The sequence below is a fragment of the Scyliorhinus canicula genome, chromosome 13 (assembly GCF_902713615.1).
Source record: "Scyliorhinus canicula chromosome 13, sScyCan1.1, whole genome shotgun sequence".
Classification (NCBI taxonomy): domain Eukaryota; kingdom Metazoa; phylum Chordata; class Chondrichthyes; order Carcharhiniformes; family Scyliorhinidae; genus Scyliorhinus; species Scyliorhinus canicula.
In genome coordinates, this window is record NC_052158.1 from 38,923,522 (window position 1) to 38,944,256 (window position 20,735).

The following is a 20,735-nucleotide window of genomic DNA, read 5'->3' on the forward strand; positions in this document are numbered from 1 at the left end:
TCCTTCTGCTTCTCAGTTCCATACACCTATGTATGGATTCAGTGACTGAGTGCCTATACCTTCGAATCCAGCACTCAAAAAAGTCAGGGGGAAAGGTCCAAAAGTCCGACCGGAGCAAGAGCCACCAAATGTGCGACTTACTCCCTTATAGCCGCCACCGGAAGTCCCCGTTTACTCTTACTCCGTTCTTGACTGTAGGGTTTTATGAAGGACAAACTTACACAGACACGGGCTTTTAGGCTCAACCACAAATGTGTTTATTAACAAACAAAAAAGCTTCCAATGCCCTAATACAAGGTCCCAATTACAAATAATTATCAAAGCATATTGTGGAAACCTCCTGTTTGGATGGTTGGTGCTGAGCACCCTTTAATCTCTGCTTCCTGCCTCGGTCCAGACAAACCCATTCATCACAATGTTGTTTCCACAGCTGAAACAATGGACCCCATTGGCTGCAATGTCTGTGGATCCCATGTTGGTGTTGATGTGATAAAGTCCATTTCTCCTCAGCTATTGTTGGTGTTTGTTTGTGTAAATGCTGTTGTCTGGGGACCTCAGCTCTGATGGTCTCCCGGTTTCTTTACTTGGATTGTCTGATGGCCACAATTTTGTCTTTGGGATGGAATTGTCCATCTGTCCTCCCTCAATAGTCGAGATGGTTTGAAGATTAACCCCTTACAGTACCATTGTGGTCTGTCCTGTTTCGTTAAGTGTTCATTTCCATAAAACCTTTGGGGTTTAATATTTACTAAAACTCCAGTTGGAGGAGGAATTCCGATCCTACACTTGTGTGGCAGGAACGTTGCTTGCCATTTGTCAGCCCAAACCTGGATACTGTCCAGGTCCGGCTGTACTTGGATATGGACTGCTGGTAACGTGGACCCAGAATTCAGAGAGGGCAGCGGGGCCTCCTCACAGTCGAACGGCCGGGATTGAAGATTCCAGATCGGATAGCTGCTGCGGGAGTTCAGGAGATAAAACTGGCATCGCTTTGATTGCCATGTTTAGCGGGAGGCAGAGATGGAGCAGAGAGTGCATTGGTGTGGTGGGTGGGGATAAGGTAAACTCGGGAACATGGACATACGTCGGGTTGGGGGCGGGAGAGGATGGGAGGGTGTCAGCCACTGCCGCCAGCGATGAGATGCCACGTTTGGCAAAGAACCATTTCAAGGAGGGGGCAAGTGGTGCTGGAAGAAACACCTGCTGCTCAGTTCAACTGCTGCCATCTCCAGTCGGTTCCTGAGATTTCCTGGACCCCGGGAATCCCAGTCGGACATTGTTAAATTTCACTTTGGTTCCCAAAGGCACTTTAAGTGAGTCTCAGAGGAATCCCTGACAACACCACCAAAATAGTAACACACGTATACACGATGGGCTGGAGTCACCATTTGGGATTTTTTAGTTTTAACCTGCCCCGCCCCTTCCCCCTCCCCCACTGATCCCCTCCCTCTCAACATGGGGGGTTTAAAGGCAGCCCAAAGATGTGCAGACTAGGTGGATTGGCCATGCTAAATTGCCCCTTAATTGGAAAAATGAATTCCGTACACTAAATTTATTTTAAAAAACATGTGGAGTTTAATATTGACAGCATTTCCTTCAATGTCTGACAATGTTCAGGAATCAACACTTCTAAATGCTGCAGGTGCAGTGACTGTGGTGCCTGTCTCTTTAAGACAACACAGCAGAAGAGAGTCACCTGGATTAAGAAACCAATGGGGACCGAGAGCAGGGCTATCACCCGAGAGGGTGGAGTCCTCTTTTGGGCAGAGTATATCTAGAAGCCAGTGTAGTCAGCATGTGAGGACTGGAGCAGGCGGGGGCGGGGGAGCCTGCTGCTCCAGGGCAGTCAGGGCCTGCTCGCCTCTGTACCGTTTTCCCTTGTTAATAAACACCCTTTGTATGGCTGACAAAGGTCTGTGGCGTGCAATCTAGTACAGCAGGTTTGGGAGGAGCCGCTCTACTAATCCTCTTTTTATAAGGGAGCCCTGAAATAAGGAACGAGATTCTCAGCGAAGGTGTCAGTGAAAGTGTGGAGAACGGACATGTCATCAGCATTGTAAAAGGTCATCTGTCCTCCCTCATAGTCCAGGAAAACTCCGATCTTCCTGGGATTCACACTCGGGGTCAGGGGGACTGATGGGCTTTCGATAGCTATGTACTCATTCCCATTCCTCAGCCACACAGCCCAGTAATCATGTTCGGGTCCCAGTGTTAGCTCTGCATTCCTATTGGCTGACTCCCTGGCCACACCCAACTCCCAGTCAGCCTTGTCCCCGACCTCCAGCTCCCAGTAATGTTTCCCTGATGTGAATCCCTGTGACCCCAGGGAACAAAGAGTCTCACTGAATACCTCCCGGTTATGAGAGACCAGCATGGTCTGAGTGATCTTCACACTGCTCCGCTGATCAGACAGGACCAGCTTATGGTGCTCTGTGGTGGAGAACTTGCTCGGTGAGGCTGCAAATAGGGAAATGAAAAAGACAACATGATCAATATTTTCGACAGCGGAAGATCGATGGATACAAGTTAATATCTGTGTAACTGGACTCGACACCGAGACGATAACTACGTATAAGCTGGGTTATAGAGAGCTGTTTAATATATTTCACTATGAACATGCAAACTAGGAACAGGAGACCATTCAGCCCCATGAGCTACTCCACCATTTAATAAGATCACGGCGGATCTGATAGTTGTCTCAAATCTGCATCCGGCATACCCTACCCCCCAATAACCTACCACCCCCTTGCTCACCAAAAATCTATCCAGCTCTGCATTAAAAAGTATTCCAAGTCTCTGCTTCCACTGTCTGTTCAGAAAGAGAATTGCAAAGACTTATGTGAGAGAGAAGATTTTGCCCCATCCCTACTTTAGATATATTTCCAGCGAAACATGCGAACAAGGAGCAGGGGTAGGCCATTCAGCCCCTCGATCCTGCTGCAGTATGCACAGTAAATACAGGGTCCCAATCTCATCAGTGTCTGCAGTGATGTCCGCTGGGAGATCGGAATGTCTGGTGGCCAATTAAGACATTCCGACGCCTTCATGTTTGAATCATTCTGTGGATTGTCGCCTTGGGCGTCTGGGAGATGCTTGTGTGCTGTGACTCTGCCTTCAATGATGCCATCCTTGCCACTGGTAGGGGCACCCCAGGCTGCAAGGTCAGGGGCGAGTTGCCACACAAAGCACGGTCCAAAGTGTCCGCAATGACAGAACAAAGGGTGACTGTGCACCTCAGCGACTGCCAAGGGAGGAAGAAGGCCGCAAGTGGCAAGATGGTCCCGGTCATTGTGGCTCGCAGCATCACCAAAACCAGCCCACCAAAGATTTTGTGACAGCGTTCCAAGGTTCCCCATGTTCAACAAGGCCATGAGCAGCCTTCTACCAGGGTCCATTTGCCAAGTCTTGTGGCGATGTGGAATTGGCAAGTTGATGGGGTCTGGGCTGTGAATCTGAGCGTCCCCCCCCAGTCAAGAACCTGCACACAAGCTACAGGATGTATTAATGTCACTGGACACCCCTGTGTTGGGACTGAGGTGTCTTTGAGCAGCAACATCTGTGACTGATCAGTCCTCTTCAGGATGACCTCTGCTCACCTCAATAGGGAGGAGCCTGGAAAAGGTGCCCTCAATATAGGCTGTCCCACTTTCTCCCGTTTGGGGAAACATACCTTGTGGGATCACCATCTTTGTGCTCGCAGAGAGAAAACTTTACACATTCCAACTTGGATGTCGGAACACTCGCAAACAATCTCAAGAGTGATCGGTCAGAAAGAACAGCAGCTAATGGTGCCATGAGAGCTATAAATACTCCAAATTGACCTCAGTACCCTCAGTGAGACCTGCTTTCCTGGGGAGAGAGATCTGAAGGAACAAGCTGGGGAGATCCCCTCTACTGGGAAGGAAAGGCTGACAGTTGCTCCAATATCCACGGAGCTGGTTCTGCCATTGGGATTAGGATCTGGGATAAGTTACTCTATTGTACCAATGAAACTTCACCTGGCACTCAGGCATAACCAATATGCCAGTGTCATGAGCGCCAATGCCCAGTGATTATGTGAAGGAAAAGTTCTATTCTGTCCTTGATGACGTCCTCACTGCCAGCCCTAAGAAAGAGAAAAATCATTATTCCGGGAGAATTTAATGGCTGCAACTCCAATTTCTGGAGGCAAGTCATTGGGGAAAAAAGGAATGGGAAATGCCCACCATTTCCCCCAGATATCCTCCTGCTGACAAGGTTTGCTCAGTATGTCCTCATTGTAACAAACATCCTCTTCGCCAAGATGACAAACTCAAGATGACATGAACATATCCAAGATCAAAGCCCCGTCCTGAATTGTGTCATTGTTCGAGTCAAAGACCCGAGTGACCCCTGTGTCACTCGATCCATGTGGAGGAACTGATGCCTGCTCAACAGATCATCGACTTGTTCCATTGACCATGAACAGCCACCCAGCATCAAGACACTGCAAGGTCCTGAACTCCAAGAAGGTCATTGTCTTGGCCTAAAGCACCCAGTCCGGAGAGACGAATTTAAAGCACAGCTAACAAGCTATCGGGTAAGTATTCCCAAGTCCTGCTGACTTTCAGAAAAGCGGGATCAAATCAGGTCAGCTGTGCGAGACTCGTGCAGACCCCAAACCATTGGCAAAACCATGGCCATCAGGATTGGTTCAGTAAAAACAATACTCAAATACACGGCCTCCTGGAAGATAAACGATCGGCCTTCATTGCCTGACAGAATAATCCAAGGTGGCGAGTCAAGTTCCGGGTGGACACCCAAAGACAAATCCAGAAGTTAAAGGACGAGTGGCGGGCAGAGAAAGTCCGAGTGATCCAACAGTCTGCCAATCTTCGAGACCTTCAGAGCTTTATTTGAAGCCATCGACAGACCGAGATCAAATGGACAAAATCCCCTTCACTGACAGGATGCGGTTCCCCTTCTGAAGGATGATAATTCCATCCATCAATGCTGGAAAAAACATTGCCGATTCCTGAATCCACAGTGACAGCTGACACACTCCAGTCTATCCCTCGGTGCCTGTGGTCAGATCCATGGGTGAGTCACCATCGATGGGGGAGCTGCAACAAACAATCTAACAGATGATAAACAACAAGGCCTGGAGCCCCGAGTGTATTCCAGCTAAAGCCTTCAAATCCAGCTGAGGTTCCCTCAGATCAGAAAGCCATCCACTTATCCAATGAGTTTGCAGGAAAAAGGATTCTCCTCGATTCAGGAATGTGATCCTCAAGAAGTGTAATAAATTATGCTGTGGAAACCATCTAGGGCAGCACGGTAGCCTCGTGGTTAGCACAGTTGCTTCACAGCTCCATGGCCCTAGGTTCAATTCACGGCTTGGGTCACTGTCTGTGCGGAGTCTGCACGTTCTCCCAGTGTGTGCGTGGGTTTTTTCCGGATGCTCCGGTTTCCTCCCACAGTCCAAAGATGTACAGGTTAGGTGGACTGGCCATTCTAAATTGCCCTTAGTGTCCAAAAAGGTTAGGTGGGCTTACTGGATTATGGGGATAAAGGGCGATAGGGTGGAGGCGTGGGGTTTGAGTAGGGTGCTCTTTCCAAGGGCCGGTGCAGACGCGATGGGCTGAATGGCCTCTTTCTGCACTGTAAATTCTATGAGACATTTCCCTCGTCCATTGTAATGAAACGTGATTGTACCTGGGTTTCAGGCTCAGGTGAGAATGCCATTTCCCAGCAGGCTCGAGGAGTTCCGTGCATACGCAGAGCGGTAACCAGACAGGCTGTACATGCTCTGTGCCCCTCCTTTGGGGATTGCCTTTCGGCTGAGGAGCTTGGCAATCCAGGATATTGGGTGTGCGCCTGATTGACAAAAACGACAGTCAAGGGACTTGGCATGGGCCTGGTGAAAGGGGAGACCTGAGACAGAGGAGGGAACCAGATGAGGAAAGGAATTAACCAGAAAAGAACAAGAAACGTCCTGAACGATTAGAAGGAGAGCATCGGGATAGTGAGGCCAGGGAGCGAGAGAGCACTGAGAGAAAAAGAGCAAGAGACCATTGGGAGAGAGAGAGAAAAAGAGCACTGGGAGAGAGAGAGAGAGAGACCACCAAAAGGGAGAGAGAGAATACTGGGATAGAGACCACCCAGAGAAAGAGAGAGACCACAGAGAGAGAGAGAGAAAGACATCACTGGGAGAGAGAGACCACGGGGAAAGAGAGAGATCACCAGGAAAGAGAGAGAGAGGTCACTTGGAGAAAGATAGAGGGAGAGAGGGAGGATAGATAGAGAGGGAGAGAGAGAGAAAGACAGAGAGAGAGAGATAAAGAGCACCAGGAGAGAGAGACCACCAGAAAAGGGAGAGAGAGACCATCTTGTGAAAGAAAGAGGGAGAGGGAGTGATAGAGGGAGAGAGAGAGAGAGAGAGAGAGCACCAGGAGAGAGAGATGGAGAGGGAGCAAGACCACCGGGAGACAGAAAGAGAGAGGCCACCAGGGAGAGCGACCTGGGAGAGAAGCAGAGGTTCCAGGGAGTCAATGTATTGCTGTGAGCTGGCTCCGTGCAGTTGGGCCTCTTTGAGGCCCTGGGAAGCTGTCAATCCGGACACATTCTCCTCATCAGCAACTCCCTGTGGCTGAGGAAATGCTCCCAGGACACAGTGCGGCTTACTTCCTTCAACAGGAACCTCTGACATGGACTGTGTTGCCAGAAAAATCCAAGAAAACGGTTGAGAACAACACTAGGAACTGCTAATTTGACTCGGTAAATCATGAGGCTCTGTGAACCATGCTCCAGACATTGGGATGTCCAAGAATTCCGATCTGCGTTGTTTCGAGATGATATTGTGGTAATTGTCTTGAGTGGGAGATCTGACACAGATGCTTTCAAAGTCTGGATCAATGTCAATAGTGTAATTATCTCCCATACTATTCACAATCAGGGGCAGCATGGTAGCATAGTGGTTAGCATCAATGCTTCACAGCTCCAGGGTCCCAGGTTCGATTCCCGGCTGGGTAACTGTCTGTGCGGAGTCTGCACGTCCTCCCCGTGTGTGCGTGGGTTTCCTCCGGGTGCTCCGGTTTCCTCCCACAGTCCAAAGATGTGCAGGGTTAGGTGGATTGGCCATGCTAAATTGCCCGTAGTGTCCTAAAAAGTAAGGTTAAGGGGGAGTTGTTGGGTTACGGGTATAGGGTAGACACGTGAGTTTGAATAGGGTGATCATTGCTCGGCACAACATCGAGGGCTGAAGGGCCTGTTCTGTGCTGTACTGTTCTAAAAAAAAAAAAATATGTCAGTATTTATTCAGCTCATGAAAGATCAACTGCCTTCTGGTGTGATATTAAATATCATCTCAATGGAAGACTCTTTAACCTCAGTTGCCTCCAAAACTAAACTGACCACCAAAGCTATGCATGATCTTTAATTTGCAGATAGCTGCCATGTCATTGTCCACTCTGAGCCAGACCATTAAACCACTCATCAATTCTACAGGCAAGAAACTTGATTGTTACCAAAACGAAACTCAAATATCAACCCAGACCTGGTGAGTCAAATATTCCACCTCCTATTTATTGAACCTGTTGAGCACTTCCTATCCATCGGCAGCTACCTCTCTCAAAAGGCCACCATTGGTGAGGAGATCCAACACTGCACCAATTGCCCCAACCCAGCCTTCTACAGACTACAGCAGGGGTATTGGACAACAAAAGAGCGAGTGTAGAGGACAGTTGTTGTCACCACGTTCCTGGACTGCAGTAAGACCTGGACTGCATATTGTGATGCACAAGACAGCTCGGGAAATTCCATCAATTTTCGAGATTCAATGTGAGGAACTTCCAACAAACACAAGTGTTTATCTTGAAGCCAGCTTCACAAACATTCAGGAAAAACTCCCAACAGGTTCAACGACGATCGAGTGGACACTATGTCCGGAAATCCAACATGAGTCTCCCACTGCCAAGCCCCGTTTTCCCAATCCTCAAAATGATTAATTCCAGCGAAGGACAGAAAAAAACATTCCCCTTGAAACCGGCAGAATCAACATTAATGACGGGAAAGAGATTCCTGCCAATTGTTCAAAAGGGCAAAAACGTTTCCATCAAGCGGCATCACTCTTTGAGTTCAAAGTGAGATACCCAATGCTTCTGCCCCAGTGCTCTGTACCCAGTAACAGGCCGCACCATCAGGAGAGGGCAGTGGCACAGTGGTTAGCACTCCTGTCTCACAGCACCAGGGACGGGTTCAATTCCGACCGTGGGTGACTGTCTGTGTGGAGTTTGCACATTCTCCTGTGTTTGCGTGGGTTCCACCGCGTGCTCCGGTTTCCCACCCACAGTCCAAAGAATTGCAGGCGTGGTTGAATTGGTCAAGCTAAATTGCCCCTGAGGGATGGGTTGCAGAAATAAGATACCGGGTTGGACCTAGGTAGGGTGGTCTTTCGAAGGATCGGTGCAGACTCAATGGGCTAAATGGCCTTCATTTGCACTGTAGGGATTCTCTGATTCCATGAGAGGATGTGAGAGCAGGAAACTCAATCAGGAAAGTGGACACAAAGATGTGGAGTGGGATTCTCCATCCCGCCGTACCCGTTTTCTGGTGCAGCTCGCCCCTGCTGGCAGCGGGATTCTCCGTCCCGGCTGCCGGCAAATGGGGTTGTGGTAGTATGACTAGAGGTACTACGGTACCTGGGAGCGTGAGCTACCATTGGTGGAGAAGGCTCGCTGCTCATTGGCCCAAGTGTTTGCATTTCATTGGTCGGAACGTAAGGTAGCTCCGCCCAGTGAGGCGGGGTATAAGAACCAGTGTCTCCTAGCAGCCGGCCTCTTTCTGTACTCGAGCTGCTGGGGAAACATCTTGTTGATTAAAGCCTTCAATTCGGACTACATCACTAATGATAACGGGAAGGTGCAAGTTGGGGTGGTTTGGGAGGCGCTGAAGGTGGTGGTTCGAGGGGAGCTGATCTCCATTAGGGCACACAAGGAGAGAGGGGAAGAGGAGAGAGAGGGAGAGGTTGGTGGGGGAGATGGTGAGGGTAGATAGCAGGTACGCGGAGGCCCCGGAGGAGGGATTCCTGAGGAAGAGACATAGCCTCCAAGCTGAGTTTGATTTATTGACCACCAGGAAGGCGGAGGCGCAGTGGAGGAGGGCGCAGGGGGCGGTATATGAATATGGAGAAAAGGCGAGTCGGATGCTGGCGCATCAGCTCCGGAAGCAGGAGGCAGCTCGGGAGATCGGGGGAGTTAGGGACGGAAGAGGGAGCATGGTACGAAGCGCGAGGGGCATCAACGGGGTCTTTAGGAGCTTCTATGAGGAACTGTACCGGTCAGTGCCCCCAGTGGAGGAGGGAGGGATGGATCGCTTCCTGGACAAGCTGAGGTTTCCGAGAGTGGAGGAGGAGCAGGTGGTGGGGTTGGGGGCGCCAGTTGGACTGGAGGAGTTGGTAAAAGCGATAGGGAACATGCAGACAGGGAAGGCACCGGGGTCAGATGGGTTCCCGGTTGAATTCTACAAGAAGTTTTCAGACCTGCTGGGCCCGCTGCCAGTTAGGACCTTCAACGAGGCAAGGGAAGGGGGGGCTCTGCCCTGACGATGTCTAGGGCTGATCTCACTGATCCTGAAGCGGGATAAGGATCCCCTAAGTGTGGGTCATATAGACTGATTTCGCTCCTGAATGTGGATGCGAAACTGCTAGCAAAGATATTGGCCAGGAGGGTGGAGGATGTCGTGCCGCAGTTCATACACGAGGATCAAACAGGTTTTGTGAAAGGGAGGCAGTTGAATGCTAATGTACGGAGGCTTCTGAATGTTATAATGATGCCGGCAGCGGAAGGGGAGGCGGCGGCGATGGATGCGGAGAAGGCCTTTGATAGGGTGGAATGGGGATACCTATGGGAGGTGTTGAAAAGGTTTGGGTTTGGAGAGGGGTTCGTTAGGTGGGTGAGGCTGTTATACCAGGCCCTGGTGGCGAGTGTCGCTACGAATGGAAGGAGGTCGGAAAATATCCGACTGTACCCGGGGGGACGAGGCAGGGATGCCTCCTGTCTCCCCTGCTCTTTGCGCTGGCGATTGAACCCCTGGCCATGGCGCTGAGGGAGTCGAGGAACTGGAGGGGGATAGTGCGGGGTGGGGGGGGGGGGAGGGGAGAGGAGGAGCATCGGCTGTCGTTATCCGCGGATGACCTACTGTTGTACGTGGCGGATCCGGTGGGGGGAATGCCGGAGGTGATGAGGATCCTTAGAGAGTTCGGGGATTGCTCGTAATACACCCAGTGAACCAGGAGAGGGGGATTGGGGAGCTCCAGCTGAAGAGGGCGGAGAGGAGTTTTAGGTACCTGGGGGTACAGATAGCTAGGAGCTGGGTGGCCTTACACAGGCTTAACTTCACGAGGCTGGTGGAGCAGACGGAGGAGGTGTTTAAGAGGTGGGATGTGTTGCCACTCTCCCTAGCGGGTAGGATCCAGTCAGTCAAAATGACGGTGCTCCCGAAGTTTTTGGGCGCAATTCTCCGCACTCACGATGGTGCGGAGAATAGTGGGGTTCGTAATTTTTTACGGCCACGCTAGTCTGACGCCCTCCCGCTATTCTCCCCCCCCCCCCCCCCCCCCCACGCCCGACTCCCGACACAAATCGCTGCCGCCGTTTTTTTTACGGCCGGCAGCGATTCTCAGCTGGCCGATGGGCCGAGTTCCCAGCCCTTTACGGCCGTTTTTACGAACGGCAAACACACCTGGTCTGGCCGTTCGTAAAAACGGCCGTAAAGTCCCGATTTTGAAACGGCTGTGCCAAGGGTGCCATGGGCCCGCGATCGGTGGGCACCGATCGCGGGCAGCGGGTACTTACCCCGCGCACTCTTTGTCCTTCCGCCGCCCCGCTGTATCACTTTGCGGGGCGGCTGAGGGGCATCCCGGCCCGCGCATGCGCGGGTTTCGCACACATGCGCGATGACGTCATCCGCGCATGCGCGGGTTGGAGGCTTCCAATCCGCGCATGCGCGGCTGACGTCATGTGACGCGTCAGCCGGCGCAAACTCTGGCAAGCGGGCTTAACGAAATTCGTTAAGCCCGCGATGCCGGAGTTTACGGCCGCGGCATACTAGCCCCGACCGGGGACCAGAATCGGTTCCCAGTCGGGGAGGGGGAGGCTGGCGTCAAACCCGCCCGGATTTGACGCCAGCCGTACGATTTCTCCCTGTCTGGGAGAATCGCGCCCTTTGTTCTTGTTCCAGTGCCTCCCTATCCTGATTCCTAAGGCTTTTTTCAGACGGGTCAATAGGAGCGTTATGGGGTTTATGTGGCCGCAGAAGACCCCGAGGGTGAGAAGGATGTTCCTGGAGCGGGGCAGGGATAGGGGGGGTTGGCGCTGCCTAACCTCTGTGGGTACTACTGGGCCGCCAATGTGCCGATGATGCGTAGGTGGGTAATGGAAGGGGAGGGGGCGGCATGGAAGAGGTTGGAGGTGGTGTCCTGTGTGGGCACGAGTCTGGAGGCGCTGGTGACAGCGCCGCTGGCACTTCCTCCAACGAGGAATACCACGAGCCCGGTGGTGGCGGCTGCCCTCAAAATGTGGGGGCAATGGAGGCGGCACAGGGGGAGGTGAAGGCTACAGTGGGGTCCCTGATACGGGGGAACCACCGGTTTGTCCCAGAGAGAATGGACGGAGGGTATCTGAGCTGGCACAGGGCAGTTATTAGGCGGGTGGGGAACCTATTTGTAGATGGGAAGTTTGCGACCCTGGGGGAGCTGGAGGGGAGGTTTGGCCTCCTCCCGGGGAACACCTTCAGGTATATGCAGGTAAGGGCGTTTGTCAGGCGGCAGGTGGCGGAGTTCCCACAGTTACCGCCGCGCGGGGTCCAGGACAGGGTGCTCGGGGACATGGGTTGGTGAGTGTAGGATTTCGGCAATCTACCAAGTGATGCAGGAGGGGGAGGAGGCCTCGCTGGAGGAGCTGAAAGGTAAGTGGGAGGAGGAGCTGGGAGAGGAGATCTTCGAGGGGACGTGGGTGGATGCCCTGGGGAGGGTGAACTCCTTCTCCTCTTGCGCAAGGCTCAGCGTAATTCAATTTAAGGTGCTGCATAGGGCGCACATGACTGGGGCAAGGCTGAGCCGGTTCTTTGGGAGAGAGGGCAGGTGTGTCAGGGAGCCCAGAGAACCACACCCACATGTTCTGGGCGTGCCCTGCGCTGGAGGGATTTTGGAGGGGCGTCGCGGCCGGGAGAGGGTTTGTTTCTTTTTTCCTGTATTGGGCGTGTATATTTGCTTTCATGTTAATTATTTCTGTTAATTTATTATCTGCGTATGGGGGGGGGGGGGGGGGGGGGGGGGGGTTACTGTTCTTATTTCTTTCTGTTTTTGTTGGTAAAACATTTTGAAAACGTGAATAAAAATTATTTTTTAAAAACAAAATTCGGTCTACATCCGCGTTTCAGTAGTTATTGATCGTGCATCAGGGGTTTCCCATTGTGGGCACCCCCATGCTATTGGGAAATCCACCTGCGTGAGTGCGCTGCTGGCGAAGTGGAGGATCCTGCCGATGCAGAGTCCAGCCCGTGGAGTTTCTTACCTGGAGAGGTGATCTGTTTAATTCCCTTCCACACTGGGCTGAGTAACGGGCCTTGAAATTCTGCGTATTTCCCTTTTGGAAGCTCCAATAGCGCCACATCTTCACCTCTCTGTGCATCTTCCGCATCCTCCTCTTTATCCAGGTAGCTGTTTAAATGGGATTGATTTAATTACTCAATGCTGGATATAGACTGTGATCACAATGTAAATCCATGTGAGAATTTGGGTTAGACACTCACCTTTCTCTGTATCTTTTCAGTTCCTGCAGGACAGAGAATCAGAAACATTTTAACAAATGTACACAGTGCTGTTCAGTTTGTCAATTTCAATGTTACAGAATCAGTGATTTCAGGAAAATGGGAAAGGATCTGATGGATTCCAGTGATATGATCCCACATCAGTCATCCCACCCCATGGATACACTCAACAGATTTTCCACTGCTCCTAAAGACTATGAAGGTTCAAATGATCAGTTCTTTGTCATTACTGATCTCCCAGTAAAATTCGTAGCTTCTCCCTGTTCATGCCACCCTGAGTTGGTGTCAGTGATGTTATTTTTTTTTTTTAAATTTAGTGTACCCAATTAATTTTTTCCAATTAAGGGACAATTTAGCGTGGCCAATCCCCCTTCCCTGCACATCTTTGGGTTGTGGGGGTAAAACCCATGCAAACACGGGGAGAATGTGCAAAGCTCCACACGGACAGTGACCCAGAGACGGGTTCGAATCTGGGACCTCAGCGCCGTGAGGCAGCTGTGCTAACCACTGCGCCACCATGCTGCCCTGTGATGTTATTGTTAACCTCAGCCTCCCGTCGATTCGGGGACAGTGCCCTATATACCAGCTCCTGGACACTTCCACGTAGCTCCGGGGCAACATGTACCTGTGCACACATCAGATGTGAATGGGATTAGGTTTGTTGTGATGCCCACACAGTTAAATAGCCTCCTGGTGCCCGGTGCTGGAATGGGTATCAGCCTTGACCTTCAACTGTCAATTCTTCCATCTAGACAATCAGTGCTCCCCCACATTGCATCATCTGACTTTGTCTCTCCTCATTCTGTCCACGAACTCATTCAATGGGCTGGATTCTCCGATCCCAGGCGCCAAAATTGGCGAGGGGGGCGGAGAATCCCTGGTGACGCCAAAATCGGGGGTGGCGCCGCTATCGCGATGCTTCACCCCCTGAAAAGTGACGTACTCTAGGAGTATGCTGCATGCTGTATCCTCGGCCTCAGGCCATTGCCTGAGACCCCCCCCCCCCGGCGGTGCTCCGTACCCGACCAGCCGAGTTCCCGACGGCGTGGGACACGGGTGATCTCACCCGTCGTGAACTTAACGTCTCGGCGGCAGACCCAGTCCAGTGCCGCCACAGTCGGAGGACGGCCGATCCACAGGCGGGGGGGGGGGGGGGGGGGGGGGGGATCTTCATTTGGAGCTGGGGGCACTGTGGGGTGGGGCGGTCCGGGGCACGCGAGTGGCCGAAGGGGAACTATTTTTGCAGTACGTTCCCTAGTTTTCATTCTCCAACAAATAAGGTGATTTTGATTTGTCCCTTCCATCCTGTTTACCCTTTAACCGCAAAAAACCTGCCTCTCACACAGAGTTGAGTTTGTTTTGTAACAGGGGTAATATATTCAGTGGTTAGTACTGTTGCTTCACAGCGCCAGGGTCCCAGGTTCGATTCCCGGCCTGGGTCACTGTCTGCACGTTCTCCCCGTGTCTGCCTGGGTTTCCTCCGGGTGCTCCGGTTTCCTCCCACAAGTCCCGAAAGACGTGCTTGTCAGGTGAAATCTGAATTCTCCCTCTGTGTACCCGAACAGGCGCTGGAATATGGCGACTAGGAGATTTTCACAGTAACTTCATTGCAGTGTTAATGTAAGCCGACTTGTGACAATAAAGATTATTATTATTCTGAACTGAACATTCCTCTCTATTGTGCTAATAACATAATTAACTCATAGAGGCGCTTATCCACCTTTTCCTCACTTCCTGACCTTTCTAAATATCCTATTGACTTCAATATTCAGGTCCCATTCCAGACCCTTTTGCAGCTAAGTCTACATAATGGCTATTAAATTGTACATACTTATTTCTATGTGTGCACTCAGTTCATCTGTTTAGTTTTCAATGCTTTGTGCATTCAGATGCAGAACCTTTAATATTATCCCTTTATTCCTTTTGTAACCTCTAGTCCCGTCTGTTGATTTACTGTTAGGTTTGTTCTCCCTGTCCGTTCCTGTCGTGGTATGTTCTCAATTCCAGTAAAAATATCTTTCTGGTTTGCCTGGTCTTTGTTCTTTCAATTATCACATCTTTCCAAATTTGATTCCTTGCCCCATTACTTAGTTCAAAGCTCTCTCTACTTCACTAGTTATGCTCGCTAGGACACTGGGCCTAGCCTGGTTTGGGTGCAGACTGTTCCAATGGTACAGATCCCACTCTCTCCAGTACTGGTGCCCCAAGATCTGGAACCTGCTTCTCCCTTACCAGTCTTTGACCCTCTGAACTCTTCATTGAACCATCCCCCGGTTTGGTGGTAATGGTAAAATTGGGGATGATGGTAAAATTGGGATATGCCGGGCTCTGAGATTATAGATTGTTATAGAACATAGAACAAATAGTGCAGAAGGAGTCCATTTGGCCCAACCAGCCTGCACCGACCCACTTAAGCCCTAACTTCCACCCTACCCCGGTAACCCAATAACCCCTCCTAATCTTTTTGGACTCTAAGGGCAATTTAGCACGGCCAGTCCACCTAACCTGCATGTCTTTGGACATGGAATACAATGCTGCCGATAGCCTAAAGAGCTTCGTAGTCACTAATTCAGCCTTTCGTGTAAGATATTACCGTTTAACTCTGATAGCATGCTTCTCAGCTTTTTCTTCAATCTTCTTAATTGCCTCTATATCCTTATTAAAATGGGGTGACCAGAACTCTGTATGGTATTGCAAGTGTGGTCTAACCTTGTTTCAATTCAGGTTTATGGCATTTTCTCAGCTTATAAATTCTTTCTTCTGGTCAAGGTTGAAGCAAATGTGCAATATTATGTCATGCGTACCTGTGTATGTGGGCGTGCCTGTGTGTACCTACATGCCTGTGTACCTGCACATCTGTGCATGTGGACCTACTTGTCTGTTCATGTGTGCTCATGTGCGTTTGAGTGTGCATGTGTACCTGTGCACTGTATGTGCATGCATATGTGTGTGTACCTGTCTGTGCGTCTATATGTGTACCTGGTTTTCTGATGTTTGTATGTGTATCTGTGCGTATGTATGTGTACCTGCACATGTGTGTGTATGTGCACCTGTGTGTGTACATACCTATGTGTGTATAGTGTGCACCAGTGTATGTATAATATAAAACTGATTCTCTATTATCTCCCAAAAAGAATTTCCAATTTTCTAAGTTCTGAAGCACATGCTTGATGACCTTCTGTCCTCGGGCCTGTCTCCACGGAATCTGGTTTCCTCCCAGCCTCTTCTACCCCTCTCCTATATAGTTTGAATGACTTCTGATTGTCACCTTAACAGTCCTGACAAGACTCTGTTGTATTTCTTTGATTTAGGTGCTGCCTATCTCTTCTCTCCCACTCTTTTTCTGGACCCTTTCATTCTGGTTCCAGTAACACCACAGTCAGTGTGAGGTGTTGACAGTGTGGAACAGTCTCCTCAACACTCTCACCTTAATCCTGACAGATACCTGTTAGTCCTCAGTTATACTGCACATTGTGCAGTGTTGTGATAGGGTTGGAGCCCTGTTGTAAACTGCTGTTTACAATCACACCAACAATTTGAGGCCTAGGTTATAAGGGTCACCTTGAGAAAGGGGTTACCTTGAGAAAGGCGACACTGTCTTGCTGCTCAATGTCAGCACAAAGGTTCGATATCTTCTCCTTAAGTGACCCCAGTTCCTCTTCAATTCTTCTCAGATTCTCCTCCATTGGTTGCAGATCTCCCTCCTTTTGTCTCCTCAGCTCTTTGATTAAATGTTTCTCTTTGTCTTCAAGATATCGATGGATTTTGGCAAATTCTGCAGAGATGTCTTGCTCCAGAGATCCAGTGAGTTCCTGTGACAGTGAGAGAGATCATTTAAACAGCGGGATGTTAAAGGGTTTCAGTGTTTAAAGGGAACTGAAATAATCCTCACCTCCAGATCTGAAATTTCCTGTTCTTGTTGCTGTTTTAATTCACTTTGATCTTTCTTTTCATTCTCCATGGAATCCAAGGATAATTTCAGCTGGTCCTAAAAGTGGAATCAGATCTCAGATAATTCATTGTAATATCTGCTGTTATCACACACTGTGAGGAGAGATGTTCCGCGAATGTTAACATATGGACACGAGCACTTTATAAAAGGCAGAGTGAAAAGTATTGAATCAGACCAGGGACAGCTTCAAACCAACAACAGGTTTATGGTGTGTAGAACATAGAATGGATTTCATAGTTTAGATGTATATTAAATGATGTTGATCTTGGGTATTAACTGGACATTCACTGTACAGACAAAAATTCTTGGGTTGGCTGTGGAGACTTTTGAGGGGTGAATTTTTCACAAGAAACCTGTTGCTCACTCACAAGAAAGTCAGTTGTAAACTGACCGAATTTAAGAAAAGGCTGCCCCGCACAGAGATATTAATTATGCTGTGGGCGACCCAGAGGGTCGTGAAAAACAATCAGTTTTTATAGTTTTCTTGGAAAACTTGTTTTTATTTTAAAAAATCAGGATGTAGGGAAACATTGACTGACAGTAAAATAAAATGATCCCATCAGCTGGTGAAGGTTCTGTTCATTGTCCAATTGGTTGTTAAGACAATGCTGATGAGGATGGGGGAGGGGTTTAGAGTCAGAAACTGGTGTGACGCTTTCTCCAGTGAAAGGTTCCATTACAGTGCGTTCCCACCACAACAGAAATAATGTCAACACAGCCTGCAATGAAGTGAGCTGTAACCTGGAGCTGTAATAATATAAAGAGGCTGTAAGGCCTTTCACACACTTTTAACACATTATCCCTCAGATTTCTCACTGTCAGATGTCAGTATTGAGCTGGCAGTAGGGCAGAGAAACATTTGTCCATAATTTATTACAGTCCTAATCACAGCCGAGTAAAGTCCATGAACATTCAGGCAGACAGATAACTCGGAATGTCCCTTACCTTGTACTGTTCAACTGCCACTGGTAGAGGGAGGAATTTGTGGGCTGAATGGGGAGAGGAATGTACACATTCGGCACAGATCAGAATCTCATCCACCTCACAGAACAACATAAACTTCTCCCCATGTTCCTCACACAGTGACTGCTCCCTCCCTGTGTCCTCTCTCAGATTCCCCCCCTGTTCCTCACACAGAGAGCGATCCTGCTCCAGTTTCAGCTCCAGTTGTCGAGTTTTCTCACAGAGATTGACCAACACCTTGTTACTGGTGAAACTCCTCCTGGGGAGAACCTGCTGGCATTCCGGGCAGGACACAGCCTGACGCTGCTTTCCCCAAAACTGCTGGATACAGGATTTACAGAAGTTGTGTTCACAGTCCAGCCTCACCGGCTCCACAAACACAGACTGACAGACGGAGCAGGTTAAATCCTCGCTCAGGTTTAAGACGTGTTTACTGACGGCCATCGCTGTTACTGCTGCTCGTCGTTATTACTTAAGTTTCAGTTTCAATTCCCCAGGATATAATGCGATTCACTCCACACTCTGTGGCCTTAAAGGGGAACTGTCACCCAGCCAAATTTTCTGGCAAAACAAAATCTATCTTTTAACGTCCATTACATAACATACCGATGGCGTAATTCTTGGATCTGGGGGTCAGATTGAAGATGAAAATCTTCAATCTGATGAATTTGAACACGGATTCATCCACGTGATGTGACAGAAAGACAAGAGGAGAATGATTTCCCCATTGTCCCCCAGTCAGAAATCCTACTTTTAACCCTTTCACTGCTGATTTTAAAAAATCTGAAAGTGTTCATATCAGAATCTGAGTGATTCTCCCCTCATCCCTGCAGGCTTCCATCTTATTCCCCAGGGATTTCAGAAGGAAACGATTTTAAACTAAATGCACTGTCCCACTCTCAAACCCCATAAACCAGTATCAACCACAAATCATTCATTTCTGTCCTGCTCCAAATTCACATATCCCTATATTGATCCTAACTTCACCCATTTCCCCACACTCTTCCCATATCCCTCTATCCACGCCAACTAGACCCGTTCGGTTGTATCTCCCGATTTCCCTATCTTAATGCAAATTAATCTCATTGCTCTGCACATGTCCCTGGACCCATTCCAATCTAATCCAACTGCTTGGTTCTCACCTCGTAATCCTGTATGAATCCCAGATTAATACCACTGCAAAGTCTCTCCCCATAGGTCTGTATGAATCCCCAAATAATCCCACTGCTCAATCTCATCCCACAACCATGTAGCAACCACAAACTAATCCCAATTCCACACTGTAATGAACTCCAATTGGCTTTATTGGTTGGCCAATTGGAGTATGAGCTCCCTCAATGATAGCTCATTGAGGGGGCCCATATAATCACCTGTGTAGGCTTTGTGAGCCAGTCTTAAATTGACTGGACTGCTAGCAGCACTGTTTGTAGCTGCTCCTGTAATATCGTTATTGTAAATAAATATTGGTGTGGTGACGGAACTCCTGCCTCCCGTGGATTATTACACCCACTCTTCCCATAGCCCTGCATAAATCAGAAATTAATCCCACTGCCCCTCTCCCTGGCCCCGCCCACTGACAATCCTCCTTACTGGCCTGCCCACTGACAATCCTTACTGGCCCCACCCACTGACAACAATCTTTACTGGCCCCGCCCACTGACGATCCTCCTTATCAGCCCCGCCCACTGTCAATCCTCCTTACTGGCCCCGTCCACTGACAATCCTCCCTACTGGCCCCACCCACTGACCATCCTCCTTACTGGCCTGCCCACTGACAATCCTCCTTACTGGCCCCACCCACTGACAACAATCTTTACTGGCCCCGCCCACTGACAATGCTCCTTACTGGCCCCACCTACTGACAATCCTCCTTACTGGCCCACCCACTGACAGCAATCTTTACTGGCCCCGCCCACTGACAATCCTCCTTACTGGCCCTGCCCACTGACAATCCTCCTTACTGGCCCCACCCACTGACCATCCTCCTTACTGACCCCGCCTACTGACAATCCTCCTTACTGGCCCCACCCACTGACAATCCTCCTTACTGGCCCCACCCACTGACCATCCTCCTTACTGGCCTGCCCACTGACAATCCTCCTTACTGGCCCCACCCACTGACAACAATCTTTACTGGCCCCGCCCACTGACAATGCTCCTTACTGGCCCCACCCACTAACAATCCTCCTTACTGGCCCGCCCACTGACAGCAATTTTTACTGGCCCCGCCCACTGACAATCTTCCTTACTGGCCCTGCCCACTGACAATCCTCCTTACTGGCCCCACCCACTGACCATCCTCCTTACTGGCCCCGCCCACTGACGATCCTCCTTATCAGCCCCGCCCACTGTCAATCCTCCTTACTGGCCCCGTCCACTGACAATCCTCCCTACTGGCCCCACCCACTGACCATCCTCCTTACTGGCCTGCCCACTGACAATCCTCCTTACTGGCCCCACCCACTGACAACAATCTTTACTGGCCCCGCCCACTGACAATGCTCCTTACTGGCCCCACCTACTGACAATCCTCCTTACTGGCCCACCCACTGACAGCAATCTTTACTGGCCCCGCCCACTGACAATCCTCCTTACTGGCCCTGCCCACTGACAATCCTCCTTACTGGCCCCACCCACTGACCATCCTCCTTACTGACCCCGCCTACTGACAATCCTCCTTACTGGCCCCACCCACTGACCATCCTCCTTACTGACCCCGCCTACTGACAATCCTCCTTACTGGCCCCACCCACTGACAATCCTCCTTACTGGCCCCACCCACTGACCATCCTCCTTACTGGCCTGCCCACTGACAATCCTCCTTACTGGCCCCACCCACTGACAACAATCTTTACTGGCCCCGCCCACTGACAATGCTCCTTACTGGCCCCACCCACTAACAATCCTCCTTACTGGCCCGCCCACTGACAGCAATTTTTACTGGCCCTGCCCACTGACAATCCTCTTTATTGGCCCCACCCACTGACCATCCTCCTTACTGGCTTCGCCCACTGACCATACTCCTTACTGTCCC

The 20,735-nt window shown here is 50.2% G+C and overlaps 1 protein-coding gene across 1 annotated transcript; it reads right to left on the reverse strand.

The window, feature by feature from the left end:
* Positions 1-233: 233 nt before the first annotated feature.
* Positions 234-18,828, reverse strand: LOC119975474 (zinc-binding protein A33-like). The gene is made up of 6 exons (XM_038815177.1): positions 17,684-18,828; positions 16,679-16,774; positions 16,365-16,598; positions 12,769-12,791; positions 12,531-12,676; positions 234-2,457 (listed from the first exon to the last, which is right to left on the reverse strand). Exons 1-6 carry the CDS (start codon positions 18,143-18,145, stop codon positions 1,973-1,975), a joined length of 1,446 nt encoding a protein of 481 aa, XP_038671105.1. The 5' UTR covers positions 18,146-18,828; the 3' UTR covers positions 234-1,972.
* Between the last annotated feature and the right edge of the window lie 1,907 nt (positions 18,829-20,735).